At 35.5% G+C, this 21,730-nt stretch overlaps 1 protein-coding gene across 1 annotated transcript in view; it reads right to left on the bottom strand.

Moving 5' to 3' along the window:
• Positions 1-21,730, bottom strand: part of LOC121425872 (alpha-N-acetylgalactosaminide alpha-2,6-sialyltransferase 2-like) — a 62,755-nt gene that overhangs the window by 12,101 nt on the left and 28,924 nt on the right. Inside the window, exons 4-5 of the mRNA XM_041621955.1 lie at positions 8,786-8,945; positions 4,525-4,633 (exon numbers count right to left, since the gene is read on the bottom strand). Of these exons, the coding sequence (XP_041477889.1) occupies positions 4,525-4,633; positions 8,786-8,945 (269 nt within the window). The remainder of the gene's footprint in view (positions 1-4,524; positions 4,634-8,785; positions 8,946-21,730) is intronic.

Consider the following 21,730-nt stretch of genomic DNA (forward strand, 5'->3'; position numbering starts at 1 on the left):
TATCGATTTCACATATATTTCCATTCATGACTTCAATATTACTTATTCTGTAAGTATCAATTAGACATTCATTCGATTGCTACTTATCATTTCACTTACATGTATTTACATTTACCATATCGTCGCAAGCACCACGAACCGTCCTCTCTGCGCAGATACAGTGCGCTATCGCGCCTCGCGATTTCACCACGACCCGTCCTCTCGGCTACGATGCCCACTGTGGCGTAAATTATTCACTTCAAGAAAATGTAAAGATATGGGATGAAACTTTGAAATCCGAACTATCGAACAAAGACAACGGTAAATAATTTGCTCTCCTTGTAGGTGCTCTTATTGCTGGTTTTAAAAAAACTTTTTTTTTTAAATGCGTTCTCTGCAAAACTAACTTTCGTATCGAAGTGCGCAGAGAGGACGGTTCGTGGTGCGTGCGATGACATGTGGAGAACTCACCTCTCTTTGCCTTTATAATACTACCTTAAGTACTATCTTTTCTACAATACTGATTTCTTTTCTCCATTTGCTGTTCCTTTGAATTTTTTTCTTATTCTTTTCTTAATTTCATCTAGACAGTCGAGTGTGCTAAACTGACTTGGACCTTTCACTATGCAAATAATTGCCTGTCAAAGAAACATTTCAGAACAGATTGGGCACAACGTACATGCATGACATGCTTCTTTTGATTATTTAAATCAAATTTCGGTAGGGTTAATTCTTAGGTTCCAAGATATCTGATTTGTGCAGATTAACCTGTACATGAATATCATATTTCAGCCAATATTTGACCCCTGTGTGCCAATGATGAGCTGCACATCCAATCCAATAGATGTTGAGTGACATACATTTTATAGATTTATAATGGCTAAAAAGAAAGAAAAAAAATCATGCCGGTACACAAAAACCTGTGCATGTCAATAAAAAAGCATTCATTGTTCATGATACAATCTCTTTCCATTTAGTTTTCAAAAAGGTTGAAATAAATGAACTTGACCTCTAAAAAATATTTCAGACAAAGTGAAAAGATTTGTATGGCAAAGAAGGGGTAAAAAATTAAGTCCTTTGGGATCACATGCATACATAAACCCAAAAAGTTCAATGCATGTTTTTGTATACAGGCAAAAAAAGTTTCCTGTATTTGGACTTAAATAGAGAAAAGGTAAGCAAGTTAAAGGGCATACATATTTTCAGCAGAAAGAAGGAAAGTAATGGGAGATTTGGATTCTGATTTTAGATAGGAATTATCAAAGCTGTGAGTCTATGAGGTTGTAATCAATCAATAAATAAAATTTCATTAACTAAAATATACATTTTATTATTCTAAAAAATGAGACACATATCAATTTCTTCCTACATATTACATCATCCAGATTTTTCAGAAATATTTCACTATCAAAAAAGCTCAAATTGATATGAACCAGCAGTAGTTGTAAGTGTATCTCAAGTGCATACTTCACATAGCCTTACAAGCCTCATCCATGCAATAAACCTATTATCATTGAAAAGTGAAACTTGACAACCGTATTCATTTCAGGAAACAAATATTCTCAAATCCTCATTTCCACCTTTAATCGTGGACTAAAAAAATTTGTACGCTATAGTTCATGGTTCATTAATGTAGTTCAGTTCACATGAATAATTTCCTGTTATAATCCATGAACTGAGAAGAGCCATGTGGGTCAAATTTGTCTTGTTCCTGCAAATATTGAATCTAATGATGTTTATAACGCTAGTACAGTGAGTCAACAATGTAAGCTGTATTCACTACACACATTTTGATTTCTTATGTCAATGCAATCCCTAACACCATTTTGGAGTCATTCTGTTTTCCCTATTCACTTTCTCATAGCACCAATTTGACCATTTTGTATAATTTTTGCCTTTTTCTGAACTTTTATTTCATATTCAAGTGTAAAAGTACAAAACTTGTAGTGCACTATTTCTTATTGTACCACTTGCAGAACTTTTTCCATAACTTCAATACACTGTACATGTAGTTGGTATTCAACATTTTTGTTTATTCACAAATCTCATACTTTATGTGTATTCTTTAATATCATTTTCAAACCTTTTATGTGCCAGTCTTTGGTCTATTTTAGAATGTATTTTTGATTGAATAAAAAAAATAATACTGTTTTGAAGATGTAATACTTCACCCATGGCTGCATTCAATAGATTTTCCACTCATGCACAAAACTAAACTTATAAAGCGTCGTGGTGTAGCGGTTCTGACTCTCGCCTTGTAATCAGAGGGTCGTGTGTTCGAATCCCACCATGGCCTAGCGTCCTTTGGCAAGGCGTTAATCCATACTTTGCCACTCTTCACCCAGGTGTTAAATGGGTACCCGGTAGGATGTGAAAGCCTATATGTAGTATGCCTAGCAATTGAGTCTTGGAACTCTTGTTGGAATGCTCCCCAGGGAGTGGAGAAGGTGCATACATTGTATGTGGGCATGCAAGGATCCGATGAACGGGGTAATAATATGTCTGTAAAACGCTTTATAGAGACGTCGTTCCGATGTATTAAGCGCTATATAAATGCGGACTATTATTATTATTAAGAACGCAAAACATGTAACATTGAAAAGATGTTGCAGAATCATGATTGTTAAAAATCGCCTGGATGCAACCAATATCTCAATCATGAGTATATTAAGAACTTTCTCCTAGTTGAGAAAATGAATTGTGATTGCTCACGGTAGGATTTGAAATAAAGGGGGATTAAATATTGATGAAAAATTGTTTCAAAGCATCAGTGATAGTGTTTTCCGTTGCATTTTAATGTGCAATTCTCATTTGTGATCCTAGCTTGAGATATTTGTATGAACGCAATGATCTGCTTGTTTTATGTGGCAATTTGTGGATACTGTAAATCACCAATATGACATTATTATTAGTGTTGACAATTGATGTGCATGTACTTTGGATAGAATGAACATCTTTTTGAATGTTTTTTTCTGTCAATAGGGACGTACAAGCATTCAAACATCATCTTGCAACACTGATGTGCAAAGGTGTTCCTTCGTGTGATTAACAGTACACCTATTTTGTTACATTTTATTTGCACAATGTACAAACAAGTACACTTTGAAAGAACTCTGCAAACTGTATTGTGTACGTTGTCTGTGAATTCCAGTAAATAGTGCTACGTGTATGGTGAAACATCATGTGGAATTGTAAGGTTCTTTTTTTTTCCAAATGCTCACACTTATACAAACTTTTAAAGATTGACAAATGACTTACTCATTATTGTATTTATCTCATTATTATAGCTACAAAAGAAAGTAATGAAGTCAACATTTTTATTTAAATATACCCTCATTCATGCACTTTTGCGTGTGTATACATCTACAGAATTAATATCGAGATCCCTAATTAAACGCCTCCTGAACAAGACATAGATGCATGGGCAAACAATTTTTACTCATTACTTCAACTTTGTACCATTTGAATGACAGGATGAATCACTTCAGAATTGATAATCAGGCACAGGTACAGTTCATATAAAAAATGATAAAAACATTTCCAGTGGGCAGTACCACAAAGCTTAGTGACCAATCATAGAACATTTTCTACGACTGATTACAATGTACAATCAATCATGAAAATAAAGTGTACAATTAAAGCGCTATAAACCTTTGTGTTACAAGGCCCAGGGCTACATTACTTAAAGGGGAAGTTCACCCTGACAAAATGTTTATTGTAAAAATAGCAGAAAAAATAATAAAAAATATTGCCGAAGGTTTGAGAAAAATTCATCAAATAATTAAAAAGTTATTAGAATTTCAATTATTTGATTTGTGACGTCATATGCGAGCAGCATTCCTACATAGCGAATGGTAAAAAATCAATGAAATGTCATTTTCTCAGAAAATTGAAAATGGTTTTCACTGTAACTTTTGTATATCAATAGACAAATCATGTCACACCCGATCATGAAAAGAAAACAAAATTAAGTCATCAGGAACAATACAAAATTTGAAATTCATACATTTTATATTACATAACACATGGGGCAGCTGCTCGTTTATGACGTCACAAATCCAAAATTTTGAACTCTAATAACTTTCTTACTCTTTAACGGATTTTCCTCAAACCTTCACCAATATTTTTTATTATTTTTTCTGCTATTTTTACAACAAAGTTTTCTTCAGGGTGAACTTTCCCTTTAAAAGCTCACCAATCAAATTTGCTTCATTTCAGTTTACATTCAACTCTATCTATGGCCTGTATTCTCAAGAGAGGTTTCAATGACTATGCAGATTATTTAACATAATTATGCTTATTTCATTGCATACACAAACTTAAATTCAATGAAACGCATGCTTTGGAAAAAGTGTGCTTAAAATGATGCGTGTTAATGAAATAAGTCTCCATAGCCCATGATTTTGTACCATGGTACAATTGAAACCTCTTTTGAGAATACAGGCCTATGGGATTTTTAGTTTTTCAAGACTCTCGGGGGCACTTCAGGGGCGCATGAGCCCGGAACCCCCGTGTACTTTTCCATGGTACAGTGTTAATACTTACATCATCAATGACATCCTGGGCATGCATTGATTCTGGAAAGAAGGTATAAAGACTTGTCTTCACACCGACATCCTGGGCAAAACGACCGGATGACATTGCTCTGTTTAATCTGAATAAAATAAAAAAAGAAAGCTATTAAAAACCATCTGTTTGCTAACAGAACAATGGATTGTGTGGACTGAGCTGAAGGTGATAAATTATTGTTTTAGTGGCCTAAACAAGGAGAAGTGGGCGCAGTGCTTTGTGACCGAAAGGAAAAGGTGCTATGTATCAAATTCTATTGGATTGGGATGGAAAAAATTCACTGGACTTTTATCATACAAGCTATGAAGCAAACATTCAGTACATGTACGTGTATGTCTAGTTTATCATAACAATATGTGTAGGGGAAGGCGGGGTAAGTTGAGCATAGGGGCAAGTTGAGCCACCAGCCCCAGGCCAATAATGAATGAGTCAGACATTGTGGTGGTGTCATGTATTGATGACCCATAGCATAACCCCTAACCCCACCACATTGTTTTCAACTTTGAAACAAAAAGTAGTTTTTTAGAGGGAAAAAGATGAATTTCAGCCAAAAAAGTAAAAAAGAGTGTGAAATAGATAAGTGCTTTATAAACACACACGTTTTTAAATATAATAAAGACATGATAACAACATTATTAGTCCAGGTATGGATCTTCATTCTTGTCATAGTCTTTTATATGATGGATGCATAATAAATGTGTGGATACAAAATTATCGCACTAAGTTCGGACTGGGGTAAGTTGAGCCAAACAGCATGGGGCAAGTTCAGCCATGGTAATTCCTATGGTAATGTATCTTAAAAAACAAATGAACCATAAAAATCGATTGAAATGCTGGCTGAAAGAAGCAAATTTAAATGACTGCTCTTTTCCTTTTAAAGGATGTTAGTATTTATAGAGAATTAGCAAGTGAAAATACTTTAAACAAACAAGTGGAATGCCTCTGGCCGTCTCACCTGCATCACGCGGTTCAATATAGCAGCAGTGCTGACTTTGAATACTACTCTAACTCGCACAAGATGTTCAGTGATACATGGTTACTCTTATGTCCACTTTTTATGAACTAGACCAATAAACTTACAGAGATTCACCAAAAAACCCCAACATGGCCAAAGTTCATTGACCTTACATGACCTTTGACCTTGATCATGTGACCTGAAACTAAAACAGGATATTCAGTGATACTTGATTACTCTTATGTACAAGTTTCATGAATCAGATCCATAAACTTTCAAAGTTATGATGGTAATTCAACAGATACACCCAATTCGGCCAAAGTTCATTGACCTTTGACCTTGGTCATGTGACCTGAAACGTGCACAGGATGTTCAGTGATACTCGATTACTCTAATGTCCAAGTTTAATGAACTAGACCAATAAACTATCAAAGTTATGATGGTAATTCAACAGATACCCCTGATTCGGCCAAAGTTCATTGACCCTAAATGACCTTTGACCTTAATCATGAGACCTGAAACTTGCACAAAATTTTCAGTGATGCTTGATTACTATTATGTCCAAGTTTCATGAATCAGATCCATAAACTTTCGAAGTTATGATGAGAATTCAACAGATATCCCCAATTCTGCCAAAGTTCATTGACCCTAAATGACCTTTGACCTTGGTCATGTGACGTGAAACTCATGCAGGATGTTCAGTGATACTTGATTAACCTTATGTCCAAGTTTCATGAACTAGGTCCATATATTTTCTAAGTTATGATGACATTTCAAAAACTTAACCACAGGTTAAGATTTCGATGTTGATTCCTCCAACATGGTCTAAGTTCATTGACCCTAAATGACCTTTGACCTTGGTCATGTGACATGAAACTCTAATAGGATGTTCAGTAATACTTGATTAACCTTATGGCCAATTTTCATGAACTAGGTCCATATACTTTCTAAGTTATGATGTCATTTCAAAAACTTAACCTCAGGTTAAGATTTGATGTTGACGCCGCCGCCGCCGCCGTCGCCGCCGCCGTCGCCGCCGTCGGAAAAGCGGCGCCTATAGTCTCACTTTGCTTCGCAGGTGAGACAAAAATTGACATGCTGGTTCTCCCCTCATACATTTTGTACATAGTTTTTGTGGCTCAACTTGGACCCCATATATAGGGCAAGTTGAGCCACTTGACATCGTTTTTTTCAAAGGTCACGATGACTTTCAGTGTGGGGATAGAAAGTTATATATAGGTGGAAAATATTACAGAAGAATTAAATTTCAAGGCAAGGTACTTATTTCGACAAGATTTATATCAATTCTAACATGCAAAAAGCAAAAACTGTCAAAACTTACCCCACCTTCCCCTACATACAGTAGGTCATGGGCTTTCACAGCACTCCACATGTATTTTCATCAGGGACTAACCTTGAATGTGACAATGCGAAAGACACGACCTAGGGCTCAAACTAAGGACCTTTGAATATGTAAGATTAAAGCTGTCATGCCATAGCTAGTACGAAGAGCGAACTTAAGACATAAACTCCCACTCTTTGTTCATCTCTTTTATCTATCTAGATCACAGCAGCCCCTCCCTCCCCACTTCTCATATCCCATCCTCCTTTCTTTCCCTATCTCTCTCTCTCTCTCTCTCTCTCTCATTCAACTTCTATCTTTTTGCCTGTTGAATAAAAAAAAAAGATGGTAAACTCTTAACATCACAATTGGCTCCTCTCACTTCTCAGAAATAATCAGGAGTGACTTCTCTTTCATCTGCATCATTTCAGTTCACACTAAGATTCGGTTACGCTATAAAGCACGCTCTAAACACCCTCTTCGTGCAATCAAATGCACCGCTGGTCATCAAAGGGCACTCCAGTGTGAACGAATGAATAATTGATATGCTATAAAGGCATTATTACTTTACTTACATTTCCACTTTATTTTATAAGCGAAAACAAGATGGCGAATAGAAAATTTGAAATCATGGTTTTACAGTAGATGCTCAATTAAGAAAAGATAAAAAATAGAAAAGGGGCAATTCAGAGAAAATAAAAGAGGAAAGATATAAAGAAAAGGGATACAGGAAGGTAAACTGAGAAAGAAACTAATATAACGAAAGGAAAATAGGAAAGAGAAAAGTGAACAAAAACAGAAAATAGACAGAAAAAAATAAAAGAACAAGGAAATACTGACACCACAAAGTAAATACAAAAATAAAAAATAATAATAAAATAAACAAAATAAATAAATAAAAGAAAGAGTTTATATAAGTTAATAGTATAGTTAAAGAGAGGGACAGTCAGAGAGAAAGAAAGACAGACAGGTACAGCGACAGAGAGAATAAAAAAGAAAAAGAATTTAAATGCAAGGAGGACTCAAAATTTACAGTAAACAAGTAAAAATTTAACCCACTTCACATAAGAGTGCTTGCTTTTTAATAAATCATTCATGGATTGCTTGCTCAAGATATTTGCTAGAGCTGGCTTCCTTGCATTTTGGCAAATACTGAATTTACCATGAATATTCTACTTGAACTTAAAAAAAAAAGGGTGAGGTCCACATGTTTGAATCTCAACTGGGAAAAATAGGAGAGAGAGAGCAGGGCTTGGAGATTCTTGCATTCTTTGCTATCCAAGCAATGGCTTTATTTTTTGACAAATGAAAAATGTTGTTCTTGACATTCTAGAGACATGCTGAGGGGGGGGGGGGGGCTCAATCCACCCATGGGTTCCAACTGGAATTCTCTTTGTGCATCATTCTGTAATACCAGTTTTGAAATTAAATTAATTCATGATTTATGACTCATGCATCAGTGATACTGCCCTCTGTAATTGGGTATGATGACATGGATAATGAAAATAAGGCTATATCACATTCATAATCCCAATTTTGGCAGAGTTGATAATAATGCATGCAACAACCAATCCCATACTACATTTGATTGAAAAAAAGAAAGAACTCCAATACCCTAATTGCAGATGAATTGTACACATGGTGGACAATATGGGTGATGCATGATTAAGGTCCTTAAAAAGAAATGAGAAAATTCTGCAATTCTGCAAAAAAAATCACTATACAAATATTATCCAGCATAACTCACATTCTTTTTACTGGAAATATTCACAAAACTCACCAAAAATGTGCACAAATCCTTTAATTTCACTTTGGAAAATGCAACAGTGTCCAAATGACAGGCTCGGTTGCTTAACTCTCAAACAAAAGTATAAAGTATTTTCTCCCCTTACAATGCATTACCAGAGGAGAAATGACATTAGTGCTCTGAGTAATCTTACCTGAACACAAGATCATGGCTATCGATTTCAGGGCCTGCATTGGATCCATTTAAGATGCCCCCGCAGCCAACCACTGCACAGCGTAAACATTGAGGGCGCTTTTTATCACCAAAAAGCCCCGAGTTGGTGAAATTAGGATGGCTCATAATCCTCCCAAGCTCTGTAAAGAAAATGATTGAAAAGAAAAATGATATGAGACAAGTGGAGCGTCTCTAGTACGGTATTCTTGCCTGCATGATTCGAAATAGTAGCAGTGCTGACTTTGAATATGACTGTTTGATTATTACAAAAAACACCATTCATGTATTAAATAAATAGTTCTAAATTCATTTACCCTAAATGACATTTGGCCTTGATCATGTGACCAAAGACTTGCGCAAGATGATCAGTGATACTTGATTAACATAAGTCCACATTTCATGAACTATATCTATAAAGGAAATTCAACAATACCCCCAACATGGCTATTGCTCTTTGACCTAATATGACCTTTGACTTTGGTCAAGAGACCCAAAACTCACATGGAATGTCCAGTGATACCTGATTACCTGTCCCAAGTTTTATAAACTAGATCCATAAACTTTCAAAGTTACGATGGTACTTCAACAAATACCCCAACATGGCCAAAGTTCATTGACCATACAAAATTACCTTTGACCGTGGTCATTTGACCTGAAACTCGGGCAGGATATTCAGTAATACTTCATTAACTTTATGTCCAAATTTCATGAACTAGGTCTATACACTTTGTAAATATGACATTTCAAAAACTTAACCTTAAAGGTTAAGATTTCAATGTTGAAGCCACCGCCATCACTGTCAGAAAAGCGGCACATTGTCTTGCTCTGCTATGCAGGCGAGACAATAACATTACAGGCCTGTAATCAGAAAAGAATCCAGAGGAGCACTTTTAGGTCTTTGGTTTAATATTGAAATAAAGAAAATTTGTACTTTCTCAGCACCTAATAATAATTCACATAATAATCAGCACATTCTCTTATGATACCCTCGTACTTGAGGATTCTTCTGGCTTTATATTGGAATTTCCTTTTTCAAACCAAGGAGCTACTATGTATATCCCAGCGTGCTACATTTATCCCCGCAATAGTTTTCATAATTTGATAGGTAAATGTACCTACAGTGTGCTAGCTTGTGCATACTACTAGAAACTGCTTCCTTAGTAGCAAAATACTTTCTCTGAGACCGAGCGGAAATAAATGCACCTAATACTCTATATATTGTACACACAATTAGTTTACAAAGTGGGAAGAACTGCAGGACAAATTATTGAATGTAAACAGTTAACCCATGTCCTGTTTACTTCCTATTCCATTGAAGGTTCAATCAGGAAACTGTCCAACCATGGTCAAGGAACTGTCTTGTAGCACGTCCATGGTTTAATCAGGAAAGATCCGGGTCAGGGAAAACAAGGTAATAACTAGTTGATGGCTAAGACATTGTTTTCACTATACTTTCGAAAACTAGTTTTACTGGAAATTAGTTCAGGAAACCAGTTTGGAAGATCGATTCGTCGGCGCTCCCATTCACCTGAAAGTGGTTTTCAGAACCACTTCACGTGAAGCGGTCTTGCTGTTTGAGGAACGCTCTCAGTGGGGTAACATGTTTTGTGCGAAATTTAAAAAAGCAGCATACCCGTAGACATTCTACACACTGTGGAGCAGTGTGCTCAAAATGTGCGAAGATCGCATCCTGAAGACGGTTGAGTCCTCACTTACATTGCACGCTAAAACCATTAACAAGGCAAAGCAAGCTTGGAAAACTAAATCGCGCAATGGTTTTCTGAACTGGTTTGTAAGATCGCTTCCAAGACAGCTTTGACCGTTCTCATTAAATATTAAACTAGTTCCCACTATAAAACTACTTTCCAGTAAACCAGTTTTAGGACAGTAATGAGAAAGTGTCTACAAGTGGGTAACTATTGTGAATCATTATATTAAAATCTTTATTTACTTCTATGACACCTATGACAATTACATTTCAAAAATCTTCTTAAACTGTAGCTTATATTTGATGCATGAAAATGTGGTTTACTATCAGCACATGATCTCAGCAAATATTCTCTGCCTCAAATTCACAACTTTGAAAAATATTATGTTACAATATACTTCTAATCAGTTTGAACATCACAAAAAAATATAATCCGAACATAGTACTACCTTATGTTCTAGTTATTTGTGTAATTTTGTGCGCAACTTTACAGTTGTTAAAAATTTACAATTATTGGGGTCGTCATCTTTTATAGTTTTGGACTTGGTAGAATATTGCCATTGTTCCTTTAAAACAATTATGAACATGTCCTTGTTTCTTGCTGTGGTAGATATATACAGGGCAAGCACAGAATTTCCTACAGCGTGTAAAATATTGATTTCAAGTGAACTTAAGTCAAACAAAAGGAATCAATTTAATATTGATCTTTATTTCATGTCTTTTTCAGGTATACTTGAAGCCTTTCACTATATAGGGCCTAATCATGGTTTTGTGAAACAATTTTTTTACAGATCAAGGGTCATTAATTGATCAATCAAAAGAAGGTCATCCTGCTTCAAAATTAATTCCAACATCATACATGTAAACCTATACATACATGTACAGGCCTTACCATCAAACAGAAATATGGGTACTCGTATTCCTAGTCAATATTAGGAGTATCATTTGAAGTGCTTTTAAATTAGTAGGAGGACTGTTCCACGCTACTTTGTATGAAGTGGAGTAAGAGTTGCAAACAGACAAAAAATACATGGCCGCACCCACCATCAGTCTCTGCTGAAAAATCATATGTGGTCTCCGGTCAAAAAAAAAGAAAATAATAATGTAATGACTTAGGTCTTGTATCCCTCTTCAACAATATCTGTCCTCCCAAGCAGCATCAGCAGTGTTGTGACGGTAAATTGTCAATTCGTCTACTGCCAACTCATCCACTCACCACATGGTCTTCTTTCATTTTAGTCTAATGCCATTCCGTCCATAAACATTTTGTCTAACAACCATTTTGTCTAATTACCACTTTGTCTATGACCATTTTGTCTCATAACCAATTGGTCTAATATCCATTTCATTTTCATTCATTTTGCACAATTTAACACTTTAAAGTTCGATTAGACCAAATAGTTTATGGACTACATGGCTATTGGACCAACTGGTTATTAGACAAAATGGCATTAGACTATTATAAAAGTAGACCATATGGTGAGTGGACGAACTGATGGTTGACCAAATGATAGTAGACGAGTTGGCAATTGGACGAATTGGAAATAAACCGTTGTGACACCAATGATAAATGAAATACCCAACAAACTTTTGTAAACTAGGGTGTTGCAAACAACTTGCGATCAATTCCAAGTCAATTATAGGCCATCAACCAATCACAAGTCTTGCAATCTGTTCCAATTATTAAAGGAAACCAAAACCCAAGAAGAGAAGCATTCTTATTGGAAAGAGTAAAATGAGAGGAACCATTTAAAAAAATATTCATCAAAATCGGTTATGAAATAAGCAAGTTATGGACGATTAAAAAGTCTTGTTGTACTTTCTATGTGGATCCTCAAATAGGCAAACATGCTTCAAAATGGCTGATTTTTGTGGACAACTCTCCATTTGTTTTGTACACATATTTTCAGATTTTCCCCTTTAATTTACATATTTCACATTATCACCTCCTGGCCTTGACATATATGGTGTGGATTATATTTTCCCATGACATATGTTGTACTCAGAAGGAAGCAAGATGCAATTTGAAAGATAAGGAAAATCTGAAAATTTGTGTACAAAACAAATGGAGAGTTGTCCACAAAATCAGCCATTTTGAAGCACGTTTGCCAATTTGAGGATCCACATAGAAAGTACAACAACACTTTTTAATCGTCCATAACTTGCTTATTTCATAACCGATTTTGATGAAACTTGTTTTGAATTGTTCCTCTCATTTTACTCTTTCCAATAAGATTACTTCCCTTCTTAGGTTTTGGTTTCCTTTATTAAAGCAATAGATTGTTAGCCTGCTTCCTGTAACATGCAATATGCACTGATACTGTAGATAATATTGACCCATCAATTAGGAATTGCAACTGATATTTCCTATCAACTGCAGAAAAAAAATCTTCTAAACTCCTTTAGAACGGAAAGGATTTCAACCATTTATGCACTCGAGGCACATTGTTATTAGTACAGAAAGAGATATATCTATAAGATCAGCACACTAAAACCAATAGATACTAGATAGAAAAAACAAGAAGCAAGGCTGATACGATACGATCTTGCAGCAATGAATATGAATTCAATACAAGTGGATTCTGAGTGGAAACCAATTGATGCGGGCCACATCTGTATCCCAATGTACTTTCAGTGCCATTGAATATTATTTAAGGGAAGGAAATCTTATCTTGCCAATAATTTTGAGTGATCAAGACAGACAGGTAGCACTGGGGAAGATCTATAGAGGATAATATTAAGACCTTTTTTACATCAGCCCCGCAGCCCGAACGTTCACATTATCCTGTTATTTCTACGGACCATTGCAGAGCTATGATTTTCTTTGGATCTTTTGATTTGTATGTACAGGTATTTGTTTTACTTGAGTTTTTAATGAAAAATAAATGAAATGAAGAAGATTAAGAAACACATGTAAAATGCGGCTGCATATGGAACTTTGAAGTTTGAACACAACTAAAAATATGAGTTTCTGAATAGTACAAAATCAAGTTTCATCACATTTTTGGAATGGCTGCAAATCTCTCTCTGCTAAAGACCCTAGCACTATCAACAATCCCAAAGTTGCAAAGACCAAACTAGATAAGGGTTTCATACCAAGATCGCAATCCTTCATTTTCTTATAAAATGTTGCAAAGTTGCAAAGACCAAACTAGATAAGGGTTTCATACCAAGATCGCAATCCTTCATTTTCTTATAAAATGTTGCATGCTATTTTGCAAAGACGCACTCACATTTATGATTTTGGCTTGATATGAATACTTTACAAGGATATACAGTGCGTCCCAGAATAAACGAAACCGAGATTTAGCGATCATTTATCATAACTTAATCATAAATAGAATAGACAAATGACCTACCAATTTAAAGCTTAGAATCTCCTCTTTCATCTGATATTACTTAGGTTATTTCTTATTTACGCATGAGTGAGCAAGAACAATTTGAAGAAAGGATACCAAAAACTCATTTGGCGGGGGGTATCTGGGTTTCAAAAAGAAAATCACATTTCTGAAAAGTTCAATATCCGCTCTTTAATTTGGTACCTAAATTACAGAAAATGGTCAAGAAATAAAAAAGTTCTGGTCATTTGAAATAAGGCTTGTAATTCCATAATTTCATGAGATAAACGTGTTTTCACCGGTTTCCCACAGAAACTTTCGCATGGTGAACAAAAGATTTAATGCATGGCTGATCGTCAACAAAACAGAGTGTCGAGTGAGTTTGAAAGCCAGCCTGGAGTACCTCTTCATTTTATGAAATTATTGAAATTCAAGCCTTATTTCAAATGACCAGAACTTTGTTATTTCATGACCATTTTCTGTAATTTAGGTATCAAATTAAAGAGGAGATATTGAACTTTTCAAAAATGTGGTTTTCTTTTTGAAACCCAGATACCCCCCGAAAAATGAATTTTCGATATCCTTTCTTCAAATTGTATTTGCTCACTCATGCGTGAATGAAAAATAATCTAAGTAATATCAGATGAAAGAGAAGATTCTAAGCTTTAAATTGGTAGGTCATTTGTCTATTTTAAGTATGATTAAGTAATGATAAATGATCGCTAAATCTCGGTTTCGTTTTTTCTGGGACGCACTGTATATTGCATGCTCTATAGTCCATTGTCAGATTTGGTTGGTACAAACTGTATACCTGAGAAAGGTATTTTGATTTTTTATCTCATTATTAATGTCAAAGAATAGGGCAAGGAATTGAAAACTCAGGCTAGTGGAGGAAGCGCCTTGAGAGATCAAAGGCCAATCTAATAAATAGGAAGGAGAAAAAAAAGAAATAAAACTAGAGTGCAAAAGATGGTGGATGATTTCCATGAGATGAAGACAGACAGCTACCAATGATGGTGGAAAAATTGGATCAGGATTATCATCAGAGAATGGAACCAGTTTTAGATAGGATAACCTACTCAATGTGAAAACAGAGAGAGGGGGAAAATACTGAGAGAGTTAATGGGGGAATACTTTTTTCAAGGTGGACACCTTTCTTTTTTCAAACAAAAGTATATTTAAAGGTCAAGTCCACCTCAGAAAAATTTTGATTTTAATCAAAGAAAAATCAGACAAGCACAATGCTGAAAATTTCATTTAAATCGGATGTAAAAAAAAGAAAGTTACATTTCAAAATTTCGCTTATTTAAAAAAAAAATAGTTTTATGAACGAGCCAGTTACATCCAAAGGAGACACTCGATGATGTCACTCACTCACTATTTCTTTTGTTTTTTTATTGTTTGAAATATACAATATTTCAATATTTATGAATTTGATGATTAGGACCTCCTTGCCTGAAGCACAAAATGTTAAAATAATGGAATTCCACGTGATCAGGGAGGAATGAAACTTCATTTCACATGACAATGACGAGAAAATAAAAATATTTCATATAATAAAATACAAAAGAAATAGTGAGTGATTGATGTCATCAACTCTCTCATTTGGATGTAACTGGCTTGTTCATATAACTATTTTGCTGAAAATAAGCGAAACTTTAAAATGCCATAACTTTCTTATCTTACATCCGATTTTGAAGAAATTTTCAGTGTTATGCTTGTTGAACTTTTCTCTTTTTATTCAAATCAAGTTTTTGTTGGGGTGGACTTGTCCTTTAATGCCCGATGATTCCAGATGCCATTCCATAGTTACAATGATCATAAGCCAATCAAGATACAGATTTCCTTGATACCTACCGATGAATGGCAAAATCATCATCATTAATTCGATCGCTAAAAATAGAAGGTTCCACTCTAATTACAGGACCAGAAAAATTAGAATGATAACACCTGACTGAAACTAAACAGAGATAATAAAGCAAATGTTAATATATATTTTCATTTAAGAGGCAGGTGCTAACTTTTCTGTCTTCCCTCCATCTTCTTATTCATACGAGAATGAGAATAAACACTTGAGTAGATACACAATGCCCTGACGCTAGCCTGGAGCTATCAATACATCATGAATACTGATTAAGGTCTAGCCATGATAAATAATTAGCTCTTCATACTGATGAAAAAAGAGAGGAAGCCTGCAACGAACTGATTCTTGTCTTGTGACAAAAGTGTCTGACAGGCAAATATTTTTTTCCGGTTAAAACCAGGGGGGAATTAAACATATATTAAAGAATGTCTAAGAATTTGATAAAGATCAATTAATTATTAGATTATTAAAGGACATTTCAATCTTTTTAATAGCCTCAGGGACCGTTATATCGAATCTTTTGTCTAATACCTGATAATTATGCAGAAATTATTTAATTCATATAATAAAACAGATGATACCAAAAATGATAGGAACCATTTACTTTAAGCACTTAAAACATTTCAGTTGTAAAAATTACAAGGATAAGATTATACCATTTCAGATCCTGGGAAACGTTCCATCAACATTTTTGTCTGACAAAGTTGAGTAGCACAGTCACTATGGCAACTGTTGAATAAAATAGGACTTGTCTGACAGTGTCAGACAAGTCATTTCCAGCCCTTTTTGACACAATCTTTCAATTCATTACATAAATTATTAATCTAGAAAAAAATGTATGTCAAAAATGCAATACCAGCCAGGCAGCCATTATAATGCTCATCTGCCAACTCCTCCAATATTTCCATAACTAGTTCATTATTGTATCAGTATTCACTTTCTCTTTTCAGTAGATTGCTCATCCTTCATCCCATCTACATGTCCGCATCACCGAGTACTTCTCTAATGAGTATCTACGTCCTCCAAAGATGTCCTCCAATGAAAGGATCATCATCTCTTGGTCAACCAGTGGCATAGGACTGCTCCATAGAGTAATAATTGGGTTTCCATTCTCAATTCAAATGTCAACTTTCAAGAATTGAAGGATGGACAGACAGTTGGCATGTTCAGACTGACATCATGGGAGCGTAGGAGTGTACAGGGATGAGGAGAAGAAGAGAAAAGTTACTCAGTGTCTTTAACAATCTCTAAATTTAGAAGAAAAAAAATTGAAGAAAAAAAAGAAATGTAAAAATCGTCTATTCCTTCACCCCTCCACTATTTCTCTCATAATGTTTTGTACACAACCCAAAATCGCGATACGTGAATGTCTACTCAATGATGTACATGTAGGGTACTGACTGTCCAGTCTTCCCCCATAACCACCTCGATCACAAGAATCCCCATTAAATTACGAGAACTTTTCTAGGCTAAAAAATACCAATTAATTGTTCCTGCATTCACACTGCCCCGAAACACACGCTTCGGGATAAGTTCCTGAAGTTACGAGCATGCGCATAGTGTATGGTCTGATAAGCAGGCAAGGCACGAGATTCAAAATCACTAGCCCAGCAGCCACCCACGGCTTCCGCGCCCAACGACAGGCTGGGCTAAAAGTTCCCGTAAATTGCTTTCACATTGCCAAAATACCTGCGACCTTTCAAAAATCCCCGCGAAAGTTCTCGTAATTTCGCCAAGTACCTACTATTTAGCGGGTATTTTCTTTCGAGGAAATTACGCATAGTTTGCTTTCACATTACCAAAATACCTGGTATTTTCTGATCGAGGTAAATTACAATCATTACAATCTCTCGTAATTTGAATGTAAAGCCAGGATACTTTAATGGAATGAGAGAGGTCGACCTTGTCAGTGCACTTCAAAGGAAGGACCTTGGGAACAGAATACACATCCATCAAACACTAATCTAAATGTACATGAAAATGCATTAATGTATAGGGACTGCAAATTGCAATTAATTCTAAAGTACATGTAGGCCTATGGATATCAATGCAAGTATTTCTATAATGCTATTGCATTCAAAGTGGAGGTCAGGAAAGGGAGAAGGAATGCATTCAGGCAGCTGCCATTTCAAATTCTATAGGATAGTTTATTGTTAGCATCTGTTTTTTGTAAGCCTTAAAATGGGATACACTTGAAGCTACATGTATGAAACCAATATGAATAGCATTATCTCATGACCGTAACTATAGTTCATGGTTTCTATACCAAGGATGCAACAGTTGAGCATCTTGTGTTGTCACTTGTAATATACAGTGATGCTCAAAAATTTGTGAACCCTACCAGAAATAAACATATTAAAAGCGTTCAAGTTCTGCCATGTTTTACATATTCAATTGTGAATTCAGGTGATAAAGTATTACATCTAAAGTTTGTTTCTCTGGGCTTATCAAACATTGTAGTGTTGCTGCCTACATTCAACACTCAGCATGAAGTAGTGCATTTTGTTGTGGGTTCGCTAACTTTTGAGCACAACTGTATGCCCTCTAGAACAATATCTAGCCATTCTTTTCAACATTCATACCACACTGATAACACTATGCTCCAAAGCATTGTTGTTTGCAATGGACATTGAAGCTCCATTGATTTTTCCTATCAAAATATACATTTTTCAATAGAAAATGGTAAGTGTATATAAAGACAGCATATGGGTCTATGCATACAGAATTTGAGCTCATCAGATGACAGTCTCCCTTTGAGCTGTAGGACAGAAGGACAGGAAGCTTATAACCAGGGACCAGCGAAGGGAGCTATAGTGACACCGACAAAACTTCAATGTAACTCCAGACCGACCAAAGCATAATACGTTATTACCAATGACATACCATCGGCTGGTTTGGCGTCAGTTTCATTGGAGTAACTGTAGAATTTATAGAACCTAATCTAATACCAAGGGCACTAGGCCACTAGCACATCAACAATTTGTATCTCAACTTATTATTCTCGACTTCTTCATCCAAATCTAAATTCACAGCACTCCTTCCTAACGATCATCCATGGCCTCACAACAATCAATTGCACATCATCGGCGGATTCCGCGCTGCATAATTTGGTGAGTTTTACACCAAGATGCATCATCATCCTCCATATATGAAAGGGCACTTCACAAGGGTAGCTCACAAATTGAAGAAAAGGGCAAGCGAGTCGGCTCTGATATTTTATTCAACTGCATGTATCCACATCTCAACTGTATGTTGAGGATTAGTGATCTTTTCACAAACACATGTATGCAGACTGCAGAGATGCATGTATACAACTTTCCTTTTATACACATATATGTATAAACTGTATGTATATAATTTTATCCTTCATCTGTTTCTTTGAACATCACCACTACCATTTCTCATGTAGTTTTTGTAGATGTGGATATTGTGGGTGCTGTTGTTGATGAAGGTGTATTTATATCACTAATTTTATAAAATATGTTTTCACAATAACCATCATAATGATTTTATAAAATGGTTCAAGATAGCACTGCTATTGCCATTATTATTAGTGTGTCATGCATCATTAGTATCCACAATACCTTATCATCTCCTTTGAATTTCAATGATGAACTATTACAAAATATTTAAATCGCATTTTTCTACATTTGTTTTCTGCTTTCTATTTTTCCTTTAATTTTCTATTCCCATTTCGCTTTACATGTATCTTCCTTTTCCTTCTCAACTTGTTGGCATTGACTTATCACCTCCATTAATATCATCATCATTACCATCATCATCATCATTAACATCACCACCACCATCATCATCATCAACCACCACCATCATCATTACCATAATCATAATCATCATCATCAACAACCATCATCAACATCATCATCAATTTCATCATCATCACCATCACCATCATCAACCACCACGGTCATCATCATCATCATCACTATCAACCACCATCATCAACAAAATCATCATCAACCACCACCATCATCATTATCATCATAATCATCATCAACATCATCATCATCATCACCATCATCATCATCAACATCCTCCACCATCACCACCACCATCATCATCAACATCCTCCACCATCACCACCACCATCATCATCATCATCATCCTCCACCATCATCATCATCAACATCCTCCACCATCACCACCACCATCATCATCATCCTCTACCATCACCACCACCATCATCATCAACATCCTCCACCATCACCACCACCATCATCATCATTACCAGCATAATATTCATCACCTCCACAACCATCATCACTGTCACTACCACATCCTCCCTTCTCTTCATCATTACAAATCAATAATATTCACCAAAACATATCAAACACTATAAAAGCACAAGATACAGGGTTTGTCCCATCTGTCTAATTGCCACACAGACACAGTAAAACACACCCACAATCTAAAGTAGATAGTAAAGTACTTTCAACAGCTACCTATACGTATACCACATAAGGGATGCCCTTCCCCTTTTCACATCCAATTACCATCAAGATATATATCTACAGTTAAACTGATAGAGGGAAGCAAATTACTGACTATGATTACACTTGATTGGGTCACAGGTGGTCAGAAAGACCTTCATGTACATCCAATGCTGATCTAAATTTATAGCAAAAGGACGCAAGTGACACAATTAGGGCTTTTTGTGTTGAAAAAAAGACAGCAGTGAATCTCTAATGTGGGGCTTTTCAGACAACTAAAAATGTGCAAATTTCATAGAGAAATCTTGCCTGACATACACTCAAGTTTAATATTTTTATCAGGTAGACTACTGAAGTTTGGCATGGAAGAACAATTTATTGTAATATCCAACCTTCAAAAATTTCTTTGATTACATATCACATCATAGTTTTCCTTTAGCAATGTCACAAAAAGGTTTTGATTTTTATTTGATTCATATTGTAGGCTTTAATACTTCCACAACTGTTCTCATGGATAAATTTCTCTGACATAGTTTTTCCTTTGCTTTTTATAGCCTTGCATTGTTCAAAAGATGATAACAAGCCAGACAAGAACAAAATTGTGCATGTGTGCCTCTCACGATGAAACATTATGCAGAACTCCCTGGAGGAGTTCGGTATGAATTTCACCAAACATAGACCGACAGCGTAACCTAGTTTACGTAGGCAACACCGCCGAGCGTTTGAATTCGCAAGAAGATTGATTGATTATTCCTTAAGGAGAGCCCAGCACTTGCAAGCCTGCTCCTAAATAAATACTTTTCAAGGATTGGGCAGATCTTCGTCCACATTACTTTTGACACCTTGGAATTAAACGATAAAAAATTCATGAAGAATCATGCAGATATACATGTGCATGCATCCACACAAAAAAGGTACAATACAAAGTACATTTCATATAAAAGCAAACCCTTCCGGTCAAAACAAGAGTACCACATTGTACTACCAATATGTAGGCTCTATGAATTCATTTTCTTTTAAGGATGGAGTGCAATTTGTGCATAGATATTCATGCTGGAAGGGGGGGGGGTGAAGAATCAAATATGATTTTAAGTCTTGGACATCCTTGACCTTATAAAGATAGAATGGGAGGAAATGGAGAGAAGAAAATGAAGGAGGTGGAAAAGATGAGCGATGAAAAAACCTGTTGGGGAGGAAATGAAGAATAGATTGAGAAATGGATGGATATGGAATGAAGAGAATTGCTATCAAATGAAAGAAAACATTTATAAACATGAAACAGAGGAAGGAAAGAGAAGGAGTAGTTAAAGGGAAAGTTAATCCTGACAAAATGTTTATTGTAAAAATAGCAGAAAGAACAATAAAAAAAATACTGGCAAAGGTTTGAGGAAAATCCATCAAAGAATAAAAAGTAATTTGAATTTATAGATTTTTATATGACATCATACATGTATGCAAGAAGCTTTCCTACATATCATATGGGTAAAAAATCAATGAAAAAGCTATTTTCTCATCAAATTGAAATTGTTTTATATTGTAACTCCAGTATACACAAAGGAATTCACAC

Source organism: Lytechinus variegatus, chromosome 13 (genome assembly GCF_018143015.1).
Source record: "Lytechinus variegatus isolate NC3 chromosome 13, Lvar_3.0, whole genome shotgun sequence".
NCBI lineage: Eukaryota > Metazoa > Echinodermata > Echinoidea > Temnopleuroida > Toxopneustidae > Lytechinus > Lytechinus variegatus.